Source organism: Epinephelus moara, chromosome 22 (genome assembly GCF_006386435.1).
Source record: "Epinephelus moara isolate mb chromosome 22, YSFRI_EMoa_1.0, whole genome shotgun sequence".
Taxonomy (NCBI): domain Eukaryota; kingdom Metazoa; phylum Chordata; class Actinopteri; order Perciformes; family Serranidae; genus Epinephelus; species Epinephelus moara.
This window is the reverse complement of record NC_065527.1, coordinates 11,257,369-11,275,832: the sequence shown is the minus strand read 5'-3', so window position 1 is coordinate 11,275,832 and position 18,464 is coordinate 11,257,369. Positions and strand designations below refer to the sequence as shown.

At 41.4% G+C, this 18,464-nt stretch overlaps 1 protein-coding gene across 1 annotated transcript in view; it reads right to left on the bottom strand.

Moving 5' to 3' along the window:
* Positions 1–4,489: 4,489 nt before the first annotated feature.
* Positions 4,490–18,464, bottom strand: part of csmd2 (CUB and Sushi multiple domains 2) — a 284,867-nt gene continuing 270,892 nt past the window's right edge. The window contains exons 63-72 of the mRNA XM_050034139.1: positions 15,951–16,024; positions 15,153–15,264; positions 14,676–14,855; positions 12,601–12,666; positions 11,226–11,387; positions 9,509–9,621; positions 8,759–8,846; positions 6,051–6,183; positions 5,185–5,362; positions 4,490–4,584 (exon numbers count right to left, since the gene is read on the bottom strand). Of these exons, the coding sequence (XP_049890096.1) occupies positions 5,203–5,362; positions 6,051–6,183; positions 8,759–8,846; positions 9,509–9,621; positions 11,226–11,387; positions 12,601–12,666; positions 14,676–14,855; positions 15,153–15,264; positions 15,951–16,024 (1,088 nt within the window). The 3' untranslated portion in view covers positions 4,490–4,584; positions 5,185–5,202. The remainder of the gene's footprint in view (positions 4,585–5,184; positions 5,363–6,050; positions 6,184–8,758; positions 8,847–9,508; positions 9,622–11,225; positions 11,388–12,600; positions 12,667–14,675; positions 14,856–15,152; positions 15,265–15,950; positions 16,025–18,464) is intronic.

The following is an 18,464-nucleotide window of genomic DNA, read 5'->3' as shown; positions in this document are numbered from 1 at the left end:
CAGTAAGTGTGGCTTTGTTGTAGCCGTCAATATGCGGTGACAATGGAAGATGGGAGATTACAAATGATAGCAGAATATGTCACACAGCATGATGGATGGATTGCTTAGTTTTCCGATACTTGTGGCCTGCGCTGAAATGTGAGAGCACTAGCTGCAGGAAGAAAAGGGAAGCTTTTGGTTTAGTCCCTGACTGTGAGAGAATTCAGTGAACTCGATGGGAACTCAAAGACCATTGCTGTTTCATTATAGAGGAGATGGTGAGCAGGAGAGAACTCAGAGCTGTCTCTGGCTGATAACGAAAATGAACCTTGGATGATCAGAGTTTCTGTCTTAAAATATGCAAAGAGAAACCAGGAAGTAGCCGGCCGCTATCAAGAAAGAGTCTCTTCAAACTCTTATAGCACGGCTCCATCCAGAACTCACTGATCTTCATTTTCATATAACTGTACTGCACTTTCTTTGAGAACTTTCGGGGCTCACCCAGACGGGTTAAGAAGAAAGTATTTCTATAGATGTAGCACCCATTAAGCGAAAACTCCCAATTCTGCAAAATTACCAGCATGAATTTTTGAGAATGTCTTGTTCCCCATTAAAAACTTTTATAGCTGGTGGAACTAAACGAAGCACATTAAGAACTGATGGAAACAATTTATCTGAATTTGTAATATTGCCTAATTCTGATTTGGTTAAATTTGAATCTCTTTCTTTGGTTGAAAAGGTAACTTTTTATAAACCTTTAGAAACACACACAACACAAACACTCACCCACACATGTAGGCAAGCACGTTAAAATCCACAACATTAGTCCTTGCACACTGAAATACAGTACTAATGAGCTCATCGCTCTTTTAGGAAAAAAAGGGGCAAAAATTGATATGAAGTGATCCTAACGAGGTCAGTTTTTCCCTGTAAGATCAAAAACACAGGTGCAAAGAGCTTGCAGTTTCTTTCATAGGTATATGACTGTGTGTGGGTTAATCAAGATGAGCTGAAGAAAAGGACTTGACCAAAAAACAGAAAAAGGAGCTCAAATATCTGACATGAAAACATTTTAACCCCACCAATCTTAGTAAAGAAACTACGTCTGGAACTCCTGAACACAAAAACAAAGCCACTCGAGCTGGTTTATCATATCATGGGGTTTTACCAAGGCACTATAATGAACGTAAAGTGCTTATTGGAGACCGGAGGAGGTAAAGAACAAACAAACAAAAAAACATGAAAAGGTCTGGCCCTTTAAAACCATTTCTGAACTTGTTGAGACTGAGCCCTTGTTGGTAAAAACAATCATAGTTGTGAGCTTATGCTTCTGCATTATGTTCGTCTAAATCCACAGTCTTAATCTAGTCAAATAGAATCCTTTCCATCGAGGGAGTGGGGGGCATCATGTCCTACTGCACCAGCTAATCACATTTGTTTGTTTAATACTCAACACAGCTTAATAAAATGTTGTGTAAAGTGTGCTAAACGCTGCCATGGAAGTAATGAATGGAGGGGAAAGACCACTTCAAAGTGGCCTTAACAGAAACTAACTGGAATGTAATGAAGCTATCGACTGTGCTGAAATATTTGGAGCAATTTCAGAACAAAAAAACAAATGAAATGCACAATGCAACAGCCACATAAAACTATGAGAACCAAGTAACAATGCCTTCAAGATAATGCGAGTGCAACTGCTCCTCTCCCCGTGAAATCTCCGGGGTAATTCAATCGTTTCCTTTTCCATCAATTCACGACCAGAGCAGGCAAGGGGCAATATTCTATCTGTACTGTCGAGATAAGCGAGAGCTTTAAAAGTAATAAAATTGTAAAAGCAATTACCGACCCACAGCGAAACTAATTGAAGGAACAATACAGTGATTGGTTTCAAAGGCCAGGAATTCTGAGGGAAATTATGTACTGTAGGTGACTTTAAAGACTTCATTAAAAAAACCTGTTGGTATGGAGGTTGATTTTTGACTGTGAGAACATATATAATGTATATGCTAATGTACCAAAACAAATCCATGCAGGTCAAATTTTCCTCCTAATGTCCCAAAAGAAAGAGCACATGGTAAATCAAGGAGCTATGGGTGTTTCAGACTGCCTTTTCTCAGTCAAACACAACATAATTGAGGGTCTGTCCTGTCAGTGATAATGGTGAGGTGAATTCGGGATTCGATATGGGTTTGACAATGAAGCGTGGCTAAATTAGAGCAAATTGCATGTAATGGCTCAATTTGCTGCAATGAAATTCGAGCACTATTCACCCTACTCAGCATCCACAGGATACACAGGTATGGGGATAGCAAGTGGTAAATATCTGGGAGCAGGGTGTTTGAAATCCAGTCGGTTTCCTTCACAGGACTCATACACATTTTACACACACGTTACAGGGGTCACAAAAGTATTAATGCTTTAAATTCTCTCTTCTCATCAGGCATGTCATTCACCAGCCATGGTAGAGTCCTGCTGTTATAGCTGATGACAGCTCCCTCCTGCGTCGCTCCTTCAAAACTATATTTTCGGTATATCACTCCCCGGATGCCACAGATTTGAGGAGTATTAGCATTAGAGGCATAAACACTTTTTTTTCCTTATCACATTTATCATTTCCAATTTAATGCATGGGGGTAATCAGTATGCCAGCAGCTCCCCTGCTGTCACAGCTCTGAGGAAGCCTTCTGCAACATTTCCATGACGAGCGAAGCCAAAACAAAGCAACACTACTGTGTTTCCAAAAAAGAAAAAAAGGATGGAGCTGTCAGAAGTTAACTTGGAGGAAAAGGCCTGAATGTAATCCAGTGGGGAACACATCACTTACTCATCCATTCTTCAGACTCAAGCGCCTTGAGTTGTACATTTTCGAGGGAGTTCAAACATGACCACACTTTGATCTTTCGCTTTCCTAGGGCCAAGTTTAGGGAGCTCATACTGCAACTTGATCTCAGAGAAAATACAGTACGCACCACCTTCGAGCTGCAGGAACATGTGATCCAGGATTAAAAAAGAAAGTCAAAGCGGAGAATTTGACATCAGACTTGGAAAAAACAAAAATGCGCCACATGTTGTAACTTGCTTGGTGCTACAGCTTTGTTCCGATTTTGAAAAATGAAGGAGGTAAAAAAAAAAAGGAGATGTGGTCCCAAGGCCTTTATATATCCATGGAAATATACTGCCGTCCCTACATTGACTGTGCCGATGTCTTTTTCTCCTCAAGCGCCTCAGAGCAACAGTGGCAGGAAAGTCGTAACTGATGTTAACGTGAAGCAAGTTTGAGTGTTGCCTCATTTGACGTAGGTGCATCAGTTAGAGAGGTGGCTTTGTCTATCCACATTTTCTTTTCAGTCTCTCCCAGACACAAAAACACTGAGTGATTACACATGAATCGCTGCAAACAAAGAGGAAGCGGATGAAAGCTGAAACTAGAGACCGACACTGCCTTTAGTTTTCTCAGTGGATCTATACATTGTCAGCATTTGTTCTGAGTAGCCTTTTATTTTCTTGATGCATCCAGAGCATCCAGGTGTACTGATAATCCTAAACCAAATCCCCACAATACCTTAAACAATAAATAAATAACATAAAATAAATTTGGAGAAATTTAAGCAACACATCTGTCATGTATCTGGTGGTGTATCTGGGGCCAAAACAGACAGGAGATATTTGGGGTAGATTGCAGATGCAGCTACCACACATATGCACACAGTCTCTCTCGCTCACATTTACACATTAATTCTTTCTACACCCTCACTAAGTGCTTTTCTTTCAGCAGCCCTAGCTACCTTTTAACCCCTGCTCTGGACACAGCTGCCTCAGCAAGCAGAATTTCATCCCTGCTTAAAAAGAAAAAAGAAAGGGAGGACGGGAGTCGAGCTCAAACAGTAATGACAGAATGTGTGTCTCCAACATGGCCTCCAAAACTTACTTAATTTTTAATTCATCCTCAGCCAGAGACTTGGGGCCACTGATGAAACCTTTCAGAAGCCTCAGGAGAAGACGGTTGGGGAAAAACAGGGTTCCCAATTACTCATCACAGAAAGCAAGCAGCATATAAAAAGAGAACAACAACCCAAAAAAAAAAAAAAAAAAGCAAATGAAAACAGAGTAGAGTGAATCGAAACAGTCCAGACTGTCTCTCTTTGACTCACACAGGCCGAGACGGGGCTGTCCGCCGTACAGTTAACTTGCACAGAGATCTCTGTTAGCTACAGGTCAATTTCTTGACTTAAAGTTGACCATAAAATTCCCTTTGGGTTTAGGCGGAGGGCGGTGAGAAAAGTCATCACAGCGTTGCTTCCAGCGTTACTCCTGCCGGCTGCAGTTTCAGGTGGAAGCTTTTCCTCGAAATATGGAAAATGATCAAGAAACCATGTAAAGTTACAAAAAGCATTTTGTTGTTGGCGTTTGTTACAGTCGGTGTTGTCTTCACATGGTTTCTTTTTTTTTTCTCGCCTCCTGCAGGAAGGAGACTTTGCCACTGGAGATGTTTCTTGGATGTATTTCAGCGAATAAAATAATCTTTGTCTTGCCCTCTGCTCAAGGAACTATGGATGTCCTCTGTTAGCAGGCAGGCGAAGATGTGGTGCACTTCTCCTCCCCTGGCTGAATCAGGGATAAATGCATGGATGGAAGGGGTAGATGGAGTGTGGGAAAGGGATAAGATACAAGAGGGTAGGAAAAGAAGAATAAGAAAAGGAAATATACACAGGACAGCAAAAGATATTTAAAGGGAAAAAGACAAGAAATAAAGGTAAATAATAACCAAAGGAATGGATATAAAGATGAGTGAAATCACAGAGGAGAAAGAAAAAGCATTAAAGTCATACTTTCATCAGTGTCTAAACAAAAACAAATACATATTCTATCTTTTTCAATAAAATATAAATGAGCTAAACAAAATTCATTAATATGAGAGACACAGATCAAAGGAAATGCAGCAGAAAAAAATCCAATTTTCTACCCTCAGAAAAATCTTGAGGGACGGTGTAAAAGCTTTAGTCTGCAACTGGATTCTGAGAATCTGTGTCTTGTTGCTTCAGCAGTTTTGACGCTTTGGGTGTGTGATTAGCTCAGGCTAGCCACAAGGTGGTAACTTCATCTACTTTCAGAGCAATGTGGGTCCAAGGATGCCTGAAAATCTAAGTCCCTCTGAGTCCTTCCTTTCTCATAAAGCCAGATGACCTGCCGGTGTTTGACTCTTACCTCTGGAGGAAGCAGTTGCTATACAGCTGTGCACACTGTGCTGACTGTGAACTCTGTCTCGTTGGCCATGATGTCAGTGGGTTGGATGTTGCGGTCATACATCGGGTTCTCAAACGTAGCTCGTCCGTTAGTGTTCTCATGGCCCACGTAACCATTGAAGGGGACTTTGGGTCTTCTTCTAAAATGAAAAAAAATCAGTCAGATAAACAGATCAGAGGTGGACACAGTAGATCAAGTATACAGAAGAGAGATGTGTCATACTATGGATTAGGGCTACACTAATGTTTATTGTCATTATTAATTCATGTATTAATTCTTTTATCAATTAATGAATTAATTGTTTAGTCTAAAAAACAACTTGAGGAAACATCAAAGGTCTAGTTTTGCCTGACAAACAGCACAAAACTCAAAATACTAAATGAAACGATAAAAAAATAATAATAAGTGACTTCTATGATTAATCCACTGTCTATATTTTGCTAATTAACTATTGGTTTGTCGACTGATTGATTGATTGACTAATTGCTTCAACACTCACAAGGATTTGGCTACACTGATTTGCTCTGGTACAGCAGCGAGTGTAGGTGTCACATCAGCACTGCTCATTAACATAGATGATGGTTTTCTCCTTTTGAGGTCAACATGTGCTTTAGTGGATTAAAAAAATCCATACCAAGTTAATGTATTTCGAAGGGTGAATGCTAATGTATCTGCACGAGGAATCAAGCACGATTCTTATCTGACAACAGCTAACTCTGCAGAGGCAAATTAAACCCTGACTAAAGATGCTTCCTTGTAAATATCAAGACCAAACGAATGGTATAATGTTGCTGTATTGTGAAATATATCAATGGTGTGAACCTTACCTGTGTTTGTAGAGGTACAGAGCGAAGCCTGCAATGATCATGGCTATAAAAGGCACTAGAATGGCTGCCGCCACTGAACTGCTGTTCGACGCAAAGTTGTAGCCTGGGTTGTCTCTGCTGGGATCTAAACTCTCTGGAGGAAAGAGAGATAAGACACAGAGCCCTCACTTTAGCATCACTTCAGTACAATACGACTCCAGCAGCAGACATTATAATTAAATCCCATAAATAACACAATTAAAAGAAACAACAGGGAAATGATCCTCCTCACCTTCTGCCAAGAACTCGTGGTTGAAGTTTAAGGCAAATAAACACAAACAGTGGAACAATGAAATAAAAGGAACTGTAATGGCTGAGGAGGGCTGCCAGGAAGGCTCCACTTATACATAATAGACTGAGCAGACAAGTGACTTTTTTAAGTCTATTGCTATGCTTTATTTTCATTCCCCGCCCCCCCCCCCGGGAACGTCAAATTCCATTATCCTAACAATGACTCTTAATTACTGACATCAAAGGCCGACAGCTATTAAGTCATTTCAGATTCATTCTCTAATTTTTGGAGGTGTGTGTGTCTGCAACAGCAACAGTGGAGGAGTGACAGCCCACCTGTTTGCCACAGAATGCCAAAAAAGCTCCAATAAAGGACAAGTGACAAACAAGAAGGAATTCAATTAGTTGGTTCTGTGGTGTTTGCCAATCAACCCCCCGCTGCACGAGTGTGAGCACACAAACAGATGCACAAACACACTTGCGCACTCCCAGTTACACCACCACTGAGTTAAAACAAAACAGGAAAAACCTCCACAAACTGAGCAGGATTATTTCCAAGACGTCCAACCAAACCCCCCATCCGCCTTTCTCATACACACTTAAACACACATACACATGGATGCCCTGGCAGCAGCCCCAGCCCCTCTGTATTAATAAAGAGCTGTTTGCTCAATCAGTGCACTGTGGCAGGGAGGAGGGGGGTGGAGGGGGGGAGGGGTCTGCACCTGCTGTTCAAGCACCTCTCTCATTACAGCAGATTTTCACATCCACTTTCACTACACTCACACAACTTTCAGCATGCATACACACACTTAATCTGTGTTAACACCAATTTCAAATCGGTCAGTTCCAAATCTGATCTATTTATGTACCTACACTTCTGCTCTTCAGTCTGTCTTGCAGCCAGTGTGGGACTGGCGATTCCAATCTGGGCTTTCTAAAAACGGCTAAATTCCTGTGAAATCTGTCGCCCTCACCAGCAGCGCAAGAAGGAGACGGCAAAAGCAGCAGCACAAGCGTTATTTTGTCAACTGTGTGCATGGATAAAATCTCTGTCACATGAAGAACGGGGAATAAAAAGCCTGAGTGTAGAGGATTAAAGCTTCATTTAAATGTAACTTTAGTTATAACTCACACAAACATGAGAGATTTGCCATTTCCTTCATGTATACCATGCTAACCTAAACACCGTGTGCCACAGGGACTTAGTGGGAGGATCAGGTTGTCAAGGCAACATGAAAAATGACATTTTTTAATTAACCACCGCTGATGGCTGATGAAGGGTCTCATACACATGAGCACATATTCAATCTAATGTATATCAGATTAGCCTGCAATCTTGTGTCCACTCAGGAGTGAGATTAAGTCCAACATTTGGGGTTTCATAGAAAAACTTTAGATTGATGATGAAGGTGGAGGAGAAATGATGTTTAACATCCAAAGCAGATTTGCAGCTAATGTTTTACACAGATCAATTAGCATGTTTTCTCAGTCCAAAAATACCATGCATGTCTTTAACTGGATTGTAACAGTGGGTGGCAGCAGTAAACCAATATTTTGAACAAGCAAAAATGAAACAAGAAGAAGCAAATCCTTTTAAATGTTTGTCAAAAATCCAGCTATTAAAATGCACCAATTAGAATGCACATAAGTAGATATAGACATGTTCTGGATATCATATGTGTCCCTCCCATGTGTGCCTTATTTAGTTCAAGACAGAAGACTGAGGAATGTTTGCAGCTGCAGGTGCATCAAACCATGAAGATGAAAAATAAATAAATCTCACACACACATATCTGCTTGACTGCAGCAGCCATTCACATCCATGGAGTCAGGATGTAAGGATTTGCGGGATACAAACAGTAGCGAGGAGAATGATATGGGTGGGATTTCTAGGTCACAAACATGAAGCAGAATATATGGGTAGCGGCAGCCTTTGGAAAAAAAAAAGTTCTAGATCTATGACAGCATAGCTGAAGTCGCTGAGGGAACTTACAGAATGACACACAGCAAAGAATTGGTGATATTTAATCCATCAAAACTTTGAGATGTGGGGTTACTTGCTTTGGCAAAGACTCCACAGGCATCGACACAGACACCATAAGGACAGAGTTTGTGTGGCTGTGTTGTGTGCGCATGTACAATGTGTGCGTGTGTCGTTTTCTGATGATTATATCAAGTTTGTGAACTGTGTTTGCCGCCTCACAGCCACATTTCCCAAAAGTGTTTGCACATTTGTAAATGTAAATAAATGATAAATCCATTACAGGAAATGACACGCTGGGGAAGCACTTGCAGCTAAGCTTAAGGACGCTACAGGTATTTTAAGTGAAAGATTTCTGTGATAGAAATCCAGACATAAAAAAAGACATACAGTCTTCCCTCAGGAGACCATTTGGTCACAGTGGTTTCTATAACCGAGTGGACAGCTCACTCACCCAGTCTCTGGAGACCAAATTGGCCAAAGCCTTTTCCTCTGACAAATCCCTGGTACACAAAGGAGTTGGATGAAGAGATGTAGGACACCTAGGGAGAGAGAGAGGAACGGAAGACAGACACTTTATGTGTCACATCCAGGCTTTACAAAGGAGGGAATCATCAAAGTGTCAGCAGCTGGTGCACACAGAAAATGAAATATCATGTCAAAGGAGCTGAGAGGCGCTCTTATAGCTGACATTTAATATGACGTTTTTCTGCTCAGGAGCACAAACGTAAACACACTCACACACACAAGCATGTTACACAAGAGGAATACTCCACTTTGCGCAACATACTTGTGCGTAAACACTCAAGTGCTTTGAGGCTTGTGAAATATGCTCATAAAAAACCCCACACAGTGGCACGCACACACACACACACACACACACACACACACACACTGTGACCTGCTTTTTTAATTATATCTGGAGTGGGTGTGCATTAGAGGTGCCTGCGGTTGGGGGATAATGTGGGAGAGAGGAGTGGAGGGGGTCTGTCGAGTCCTGATTACCAGGCAATGATTTAACTGACATTTTAATTAAAGAGAAAACTCTTGGTGGGCCCTCCATCTCCCCAGAGTGACAAGGTTAGTGTGTACGTGTGCTCGTGCATATTTCACGGTAAAGGTGTGTGTGTGTCTGCGTGTGTGTGAGTGTGATGTTAATATTTGCAGGTATAAAGGGAGCTGCTGACCCTGGATCTGAACTTACATGTCCATCCAGGGCCCAGTTGTCTATTTTGAACTTGTTGACAAAGATCTCCACAGGGCCTCTGATCTGGTGGACCTGTAGCAGCAGCTGAGCTTCCTCCTTCTTGTATGTACCTGCAAGGGGAAAAAAAAAAGGTTGACAGTTATTTGGAGCAACAATTCCACTGAGACTAAGTGAAAAGGATCATGTGATATAGATATGTGACACAAACAGCCTTTTTTGTTATCTGTAACAGAAAGTCTTACTGCAGTCTTGATTCAAACTCAAATATAAGAATAATTTCAGCTGCAAAATAAGCACAGAAATTCCAGAGAACATGTAGATTGGGTTCATTTATTAGTAATGTCCATAGACTAAATGCAAAGATGGACAATGCCCGATACAGCCACTACCACGTTTCGCTAGTGTCGTTATTGGAGCCATAGCCTGCACAGTAGTGATCAGGAAGTGGAGCCATGGTATCGAGTTCCTGCCCATACACCTGTCCAAGCCAATGACGAGCAACAGTGAAACATACAGCTGTCAATCATGACGCCACACCCCCTTTTTATAGCATCAAATAACTAATTAAAACAAAATATGTCAGACTAGTGAACACTTGAACATGCATTAGCATGATAAGAACAACCTAGAATGACAGAAACCATCTTGGGAAAATTAATCTGACTTGTACTTGAATGGTTTAGTTCAGCCCATGTCCCAGCCGCTGACACTGAGGGGGCGGGGTTTACGACCTCCACTACAACTACGACGTTTCGGCTTCACTTGTGGGGAGCTGTCATCGCATTTTACCTTGTGGCGTCCCCATGTTTGCTAACTTCAGTAGCACTTTGCTAATAACTATCACAAGAGACAACTAAGGACTAACCTTGTGGACTTATAAGGCAAAATAAAAAGGATGATGAATGATGCCAAGTGACCAAAACTGTATAATAAATATACTTCATTTAATTAGTTTATTTACTAAATGAAGCAGCATGTCATCCAGTGCAACAGTGTGACTCACTGATGTGTTTTTAAGAGTCGCTGGACAAGGGTGGGGCTCTGTGGCACAGAGGAATGACATATGTCTACACAGGGAATCCTTGTGAGTAGGATCCATCCCTTGTGGTTTTGGTCTTCACATCCACATTTACACAACTATAGAGTATAATGAGACATCCTTTAAATATACAAATCTGATCTGAAACCACTGCTGTATTCATAAAATAAATTTTGGGGGGGACTTTGATGTGAAGATTTGTACTGACTGACCTTATAGTAATGCAATGTAATTTGTATATTGTATGAACGCAAGAATTATCTAGAAGTCTGATCCAGCCATGTTACTTTCACTGTAGAATGTGGCAATTTGTAGCTGCAGAAAATAATTTTTACTGCAGTGTGATAAAGATTGATAGCACCCAGGTACAGAGGAGTGAAGTGTCCAAGCCGTTACGGATGCAAATTTGTGTCTTAATGATCACAGCTGCATGGTGATTATGCCACAGGGAGGAAAAAAAATAAAATGTCTGCTGTTCAGTAACGGCAGCAATGATCTACTCCATGCAGGGACCACACTGTTTTCTTGTTCTTGTCTTCACCGGAATTTATCTGACACTGTCTGTTTGGATAAAACCCAACACAGTAGGTCTCTGGTATAATGAAGTCATGCGTGAATGTGTGAGAGTTTTTTTTTCAAGGTCCTGACAGTGACTTCTGCTACTGGTGTACCAACCGGCCAGTTTGAGTTCCACTCCGCTGTGATCGATGAGTGTCCCGTTGACCCGGTTGCTGACGGGTTCAAAGGCAGTGATGCTGAGCATGGCTGGCTGCTTCTTCCCCAGATACTCATAGGATCCCCTCCAGAGAGAGTTTTTAGCGAATACACCACCAGGGACTGAAAGGGGCAAAAAGTTGAGATAGGTGTGGAAAAGAAAAGTAGAGATGAGTTTTTGTCAACAGAAAAAGTACCATGTGCCAGGTGACCTCACTGGTTAGAAAACCATCAAGATGAGGAGCGGATCAAGGATCAAGGTCTCGGGGAGCATAAATGGTAAACATTATAACAAAACACTAAGTCACAAGTAAGTTATTAACTAAATAATTAGAAAAGGTGAGCTGTGCAGTCAACAATAAAATCGAGGAGGAGATAACCAGTGAAGTCAGAATATAACTGAATGTGTTAACATTACATAGCCTACACTGCTACATGTAGCAGCATGCTAACATCAGGGAAACATTTGATTGTGGTTGCTGATGTTGCTAATTTCTCCCTTATTTTAGATCATGTTACTGATGGAGCATGTCAGCTTGTGTTTAGAAGATTTTACTGGTGATTTTAAATGTTAGAAAATGCCGCTGTACACTGTCATTCTCAGACTGCAAGTACAATGCTACATGTAGCAACATGCTAGGAAACATCTGATTGTGGTTGCTGATGTTGCTAATTTTCCCCTTATTTTAGATCATATTACTGCTGGAGCATGTCAACTTGTGTTTAGAAGATTTTGGATATTGGTGATTTTCAATGTTAGAAAATGCCGCTGTACACTGTCATTCTCTGACTGCAAGTGCAATGCTACAGTTAGCTACATGCTAATGTCGGGGAAACTAGTAATTTTGGTTGCCGATGTTGTTAATTTCTTGACCAATATTCCTGCTGGAAAATGTCTGGATGCGTTTATCATCCCTCAGCTGCAATAATGGTACAGAGATACCAAGATGCGGAACACCTCAAACACTGACCAATCAGAGCAGACTGGGCTCTTTCGGGAGGAGGGCTTAAAGAGACAGGTGCTTAACTGGAGCATCTCAGACAGAGGGTGTACACAGGTGTACCAGCATAGACAGTATTAGGAATATAAATTGTTTTTTGATGATTAAAGCATGTTAAGATGTCCTGGTAGAAACTCAAAATACAAGTGTGTAACTCAAACGAGCAGAGTAGTTCCCCTTTAAACTTTTTTTTTTGATAAGGGTCCCCATCCACTATACAGAAGTAAAATCTAAACCATCTTCAGATTCCCACTGAGAATCATAAACAAACCAAATACAGACATTTTAAATAAATTAATGAAAGCATCTTATAATACAAGAAGAACCTGTCCTACCTGGTAATTTGGAGGGTGGCTCCTGCACTGTCCCCACTGGGCTCTTACCACTTGGGCGATTATCAGCTGAAGAGCACAACAAAACAGAATTAAGTTAAAAAAAATAATTTACAAGTTTTTCCATTAAACAGGTACAGTGTACGCCTCAGGATGTGAAAAAAGAAGAAACAATTTCCTCTTTTAACTGCCCTAGGGGTGATTGCAATAGGTGGATGTCACTATCAGCACTTCCTACCAACCTCCACGACTAATAACCACTGTGGCGGACAGAGTGAGGGCTGCCTGCGACAGGACTTGACTCATGCGTCAAAGAGCAGCCCGGATGTCCCTGCGGGGCTAGGGCTAAGTCAGAGACACAGTTTCACTGCTTCAAGGGAAGCACTTTAATAATGCCTTACTGCTCACGGGGGGCCGCAGGACTACACCACAGTAGTAAACATACACCCACACAGGCAAACAGAGCAAAGAGGGCTTTACACGCAACTACAAACAAAGACAGGTATACTGATGGTAGTTTATGAGCACAAACAACACCTCGGATAAATGTATACAGACACAAACACATGCACACACACACTCTCCCACAGCCTTGTACTTTATATGCTGCCAGTCTTTTGAGCTTCCCTTCCATCACTGCGCCCACAGGCACTGTTAATATCCTGTATGTGCTAAGGCCAGTCCTCTTTCTTTCCTTCACTCTTAATGGCATGGCCTTAAAAATACCCATCGCCCTCTATATTTCAGCAACGGCTCGGCATGGAATCCATCACTCGCCTGTCCCCCTCTAGTATGTCTTTCTCTTAAAGCTATTAACATTCGTCTACCCTAGATAATTGTGTGTCGATGACTCTATTTTTTTCCTATATGTATTTAGGCCAATGCTTGGGGGTGTCTTAATGGCACTCTATTTGTCTGCTAGACCTTGTTAACACTGCCTCACCATTTATAAGAGGTACTTCGGCTAACCTAATCAATGGGATGCATTGGCCTAATCAGGTTCTGCACCCTTGTTAATGTTTTAAAGCTTGTGTGTGCGTTTGAGTGTGTGTGTGTAATTCCATGCTGTGTAATTGTGTGATGGATGGACCATCCTACCCTGGCATGTGTCTGAGAATAAGCAAGTGTTAACACAGCTATTCATCAACATTAGCTGAATCCCCAATTTCCCAACCTGAGTCACCGCTGGATCCCACGTCGCTACACACCCCAGTGGTTTCAACAGAGACTGCTAATGGAAACTGCGCATTACAAATATGAGGTGAAGTGTTTTAAGTGTTTAATACATTATGTGTGTGTCCCTGGGAAAGTGGATGGCCATGTGCACACAGCTGTAGACTTTAGGGGTTTGGTGAATATATCTACGTGCATGTCTGTGTTCCAAGACCAGCAGGTCACCTATGCGTTGGCATTTACTCTGATCATGTAAAGCCCCTTTCACACATGCACTGCCAACCTGAAATCTAGACATTACCCACAGGAGATGTAAGTGAGGATGCAAATGTCCAAATCAGTTGGATCGGACATTAAATAAACTTTACTCTGCGAACAGAGCACGTAATTTTCTGGGCAATTCACAAGCCAGTGAGCGGGTTGCAGATGCTTCCATTATGCAGCTTACGCAAAACAGAGGAAAGCAAACATCCGAGTGTGAAGACGAAGGGTCATTTACACAAAGATGGAAACAAAATTGTCTAACTAGAGATGACAAAATTCCGGAACCTCTGTCAGCAAAAGCAAGAGACTTGGTTGGCTATGTGTATGGTGTAATCCATGTCTTGCCTCCTGCACGCTCTACCCAAGCACCACCCCTCGCCTAAATCAAAGGGAGTATTTCCAATAGGTGAGCATGCTTCTTACACATATAATCTCCTGTTGCGTGATAGATGTGTGAAAAGGAAACTCTGGACAATGTCTGGACCTAATTCTTCAGACACTGTCCGAAGTTCATGTGAGAAGATTGCAGAAATTTAGCAGCTCCAGCAAAAAGGGTGCACGTGTGTGTCCCTGTATTGACAAATTTAATATCAGGTAATTCTCCATGTTCTCTTATGGATGTTTTGTAACCATGTTTATACCTGCACAGAGAGGAGGTTTCCCTGTCCAGCTCCCATCGGATCTGCAGGTCCTATGCTCTGATCCTCCAGCCAAGTAGAAGCCAGGCTGACATGTATAGATCAGCGTGTAGCCAAGGGATGGCAGTTCAATGGCTCTCACATCAGACTGGGCTGGCAGCTCGGGCTGGCTGCAGTGGTGGGCTGGAGGAAGAGAGGGAGAGAAGGATTAAAGAGGGCAAAGAAGAAGCGAGTGAGAGACACGGTTAAAGTTGGGGTGAGGAGATGAACGGGGAGAGGGATAAGAGAAGCAAGAGATAAGAAAGAAACCGTGTATATGGTGGAGGAGAGAAAGTAAAAACGAGAGCCAAGGCGGAGGTGTGGGGTCAAGACAGAATATATGGCACATGTGGGCGTCAGATTTGCTCAAACTTGCTCAAGGCTAAGTTTTCCACTTAACAATACATATGTTTTTGCAATATTCCAAGAGTATGTACTCACCAATGCACTCAGGTTGAAAACCACTCCAAGTGAGGTTGGGCAGACAAGTGCGAGAAATGGAGCCCTGCAGTAGGTAGCCCTTTCTACAGCTGAAGAAGACAGTGCTGCTGATCTGTAGGAGGACGCAGGGGAGTGTGTAAAGATGTGGAGTGGACAGTGAGCACACATGTTCACAAAAATGGGCAGGTTTTGCAGAAAGAACAGGCCGTTTCATTTAATCAAGCTGTTAAAATCAATTGTTTTGGGGGTTATTAGTCCAAAGATCGTCCAAATCGCCTTTGTTGTTAAACACATTTCTCTGTTTGTTTTTAAATTTAACAGTAATTTGTTATTGACTTATCATGGCTTAGGAAGGAATGTTAATATTGTAATATGTAATATTTTTGTCCATTATGAAAAGGATCCTTTTCAAGAGAGAACGTCAACATTTCATTACTTTAGTTTTATATCTCTGTCTATTGCTGTGCGGACACAACTCTCGAATAACTCAATAAATAATAACTTCACAAAAGAGCCCAGACGACGATCACAACATAAACATGCTTTATGGTATCAAAAGAAAGATGGTCTGAGCTGCGTGGTGCTGTATTTTCTTGTAACATCAATATTGAGGCATTGATTCAACCTTGAAGTTCACATGGTGGCACAATGTAAGGTACAGTAATAAAGAAAAAAATACACATTAGAGAACATAGATTGAAAAAAAAAAAAACAACTTTCAGGCTTTAATGAAAGGTTACGAATGATTTTTCCGTTCAATACATGACTTTAATTTCCTGTGTGACCATATATTCACACCTGGTAGCCTTGGCTGTTGTTCTGGTTTCCAAAGAGAGGAGTGCCAGGGTCTCCACAGGTAGTGTGAGTGGGATCTGAAACACACAGACACAAACACACACATCAATTCTGTGAGAACTACTTGATGTGAAACACTGACTGTTGGAGTGAAGGCCGTATATAACTGTAAGCAGAGAACAATATGCACATGCACAAACACACACACACACAAATCCTTCAGTCTTTTATTAGTGATCTGAACCGACACTCAAGTGCCACGCAGAGCAGCTTGTAATACAATGACAGACGTCCTTATCAGTCCACACACACTGTTAATCAGTGAACAAACAATTTGTAAGTATGTGTTTCTGAACATAAACTCATACGTCTCACTAATCTGTTAGAAATACTTCGCCCACGAAATGACAATTAGTATGCATTGAATTCAGTTATAAAAAAAATAGTTTTCTTTGTTTTCATCAAAAATGCAAACATTCTTGATGAACTGAATTAAAGATGGCTGCCTTTAACAACAACAAAACTATATCAAAACATCCTTTACAGAATCTCACACAACTTGTGCAGTATAATCCAAGTCATATTTATGCAGTTGTATGCTCAGTACTTCTCAATGTTCTTGTGTTTCTTGTGTACTTCTCAGCGTGCGTGTGTTTGGGAAGTACTGAGTATATGAATAAATGAAACTTGGATTATACAGCACGAGTAATGTGAGCGTTCATAAATGGATGTTTGGATATGGTTCCCCTGGTGTTAAATGTCAACCCCATTTACTTTTCATTAAGAATATTTGCCTTTTTTGGAATCTTCATTCACTGTGGAGGTATGTGAGGAAAACAACTTCAAAGTATGACTTTAAAAGTAACCCGCTGAGTCATATTCTCTCACAAATTCCCCCCCTTCATTGTATCTTAGTTCAAGAGGCTAAAGGCCAGTGCCAAAAGTTAAATGTCTCATCTGTGAAAATGGATGAAACTTGTCATTTACAAGAGGTTTCTATCAGTCTCAGGGCAGCTTGTGTCAAATCTAGAAGTTGAAAGCCATAAGAGGCCGATCTCTCCAGTGAATTTATAGCCACTAAGAGGTGCTGCAAAATATGATGTAAAGCGATGTCAGTGGCAGCTTCATACTGTAAATGAACAACACAGGTTCTAGTTCTACTTGATTACATCTCACTAAATCTTAGTTTAACCTTTCCCACATGACAGGCACTGTGGTTTTTCAACAGTTGCTACACAAAGTGGCTGATAAATGATGCACAGGCAGGGGAGTTAATGGTGACTTTTGGCTAAAATGAATTACTGTTTACACTAACTGTTATTAGGTCAAAGGGCTGGCATATGTGCATATATTACAGCACTTCAAATACCAATGTGGACCCAAGGGCTGGAACAATACATTTTACTTTATTCGCAATTTGTTTCTGACCACAGTGTGATTTCCTTGAGTGCTTCTAACTGCAGCATCCAAATTTATACCTTGTGACTCAAATGGTATTACTCTTCCTTGTTTAAGAAAGTTTATTGCTTAGGGGATGTTTATTACTGCAGCGATGAATTTGTGATGACACAGGGACAAAACAAAAGCACAGTGTTTGATCCTGGGGCCCGTTTCTTAAAAAATATTTTGCAAGCACTGCTTTCATGCAGGTTGCAACGTCATGTTACACAAATGTTTGTCACTTGCTTGCAAGTTAAGTTTTGCTCACGCTTGGGTCACAAGTGTGGTGTTTACTTTAATTAGTTAAACATGTTAAAAATAACAGGAGAGGAATGGCTCTCATGTTGCAAATCACAGCTTGCACATTGCAAATTTGGTGAAACGGCCCCTGGTGCAGTCTTGCATTGCCACCTACAGCACACTTTCTCCGCATTATGTGTACAACCACGCTTATTCTGAAATAGGTGAAAGAAATGTTCTGGGTTGGTTTAATTAATTACACCAATCAGAGTGAAAAAACAGAATCAATATAGCTTGTTAGCTAGGTCAAATGGTTTTTTGCATACATTATTCCTTAATTGCAAATAGCATTTGGGACTGCAGGGGAGAACACGAGACAGCACACAGTAAGCCTGCCAATAGGAGGCTTCTCTCACACTGATAGCAGTGTTACAGCTCTATGGAAAAATAAAGACATACAGTACTCAATGTTCTTTGCTCTGGTTATAGAACAAGGCCACAGGGCACGCAAACCGCAGCCAACTACCACCATACGCCACACACATGCATGTCTTTGCTTTGATTATTACATCAAGTGCTGTCGGAAGCTTGGCAGTGCTTAGAACCAGCTGTAAGCTTCGGCTAAAGTCGGCACAAAGGTGTCATCACCAATAGCCCTTTTAAAATAGGAACTGTGCAAATTTGCAGGAAAGCCCAATCAGTCTTCTTTCAGCATTGGCAGTATAAACCAAAATCGGCGAGTACAGCAAAATGCCGCCTGCCTACTTTTGTTTATACAGAATGCGCCTTTTTCGGGGCAATGGGGGGCGTGAGCAAGTAACAAAACGTGTAGCTCAG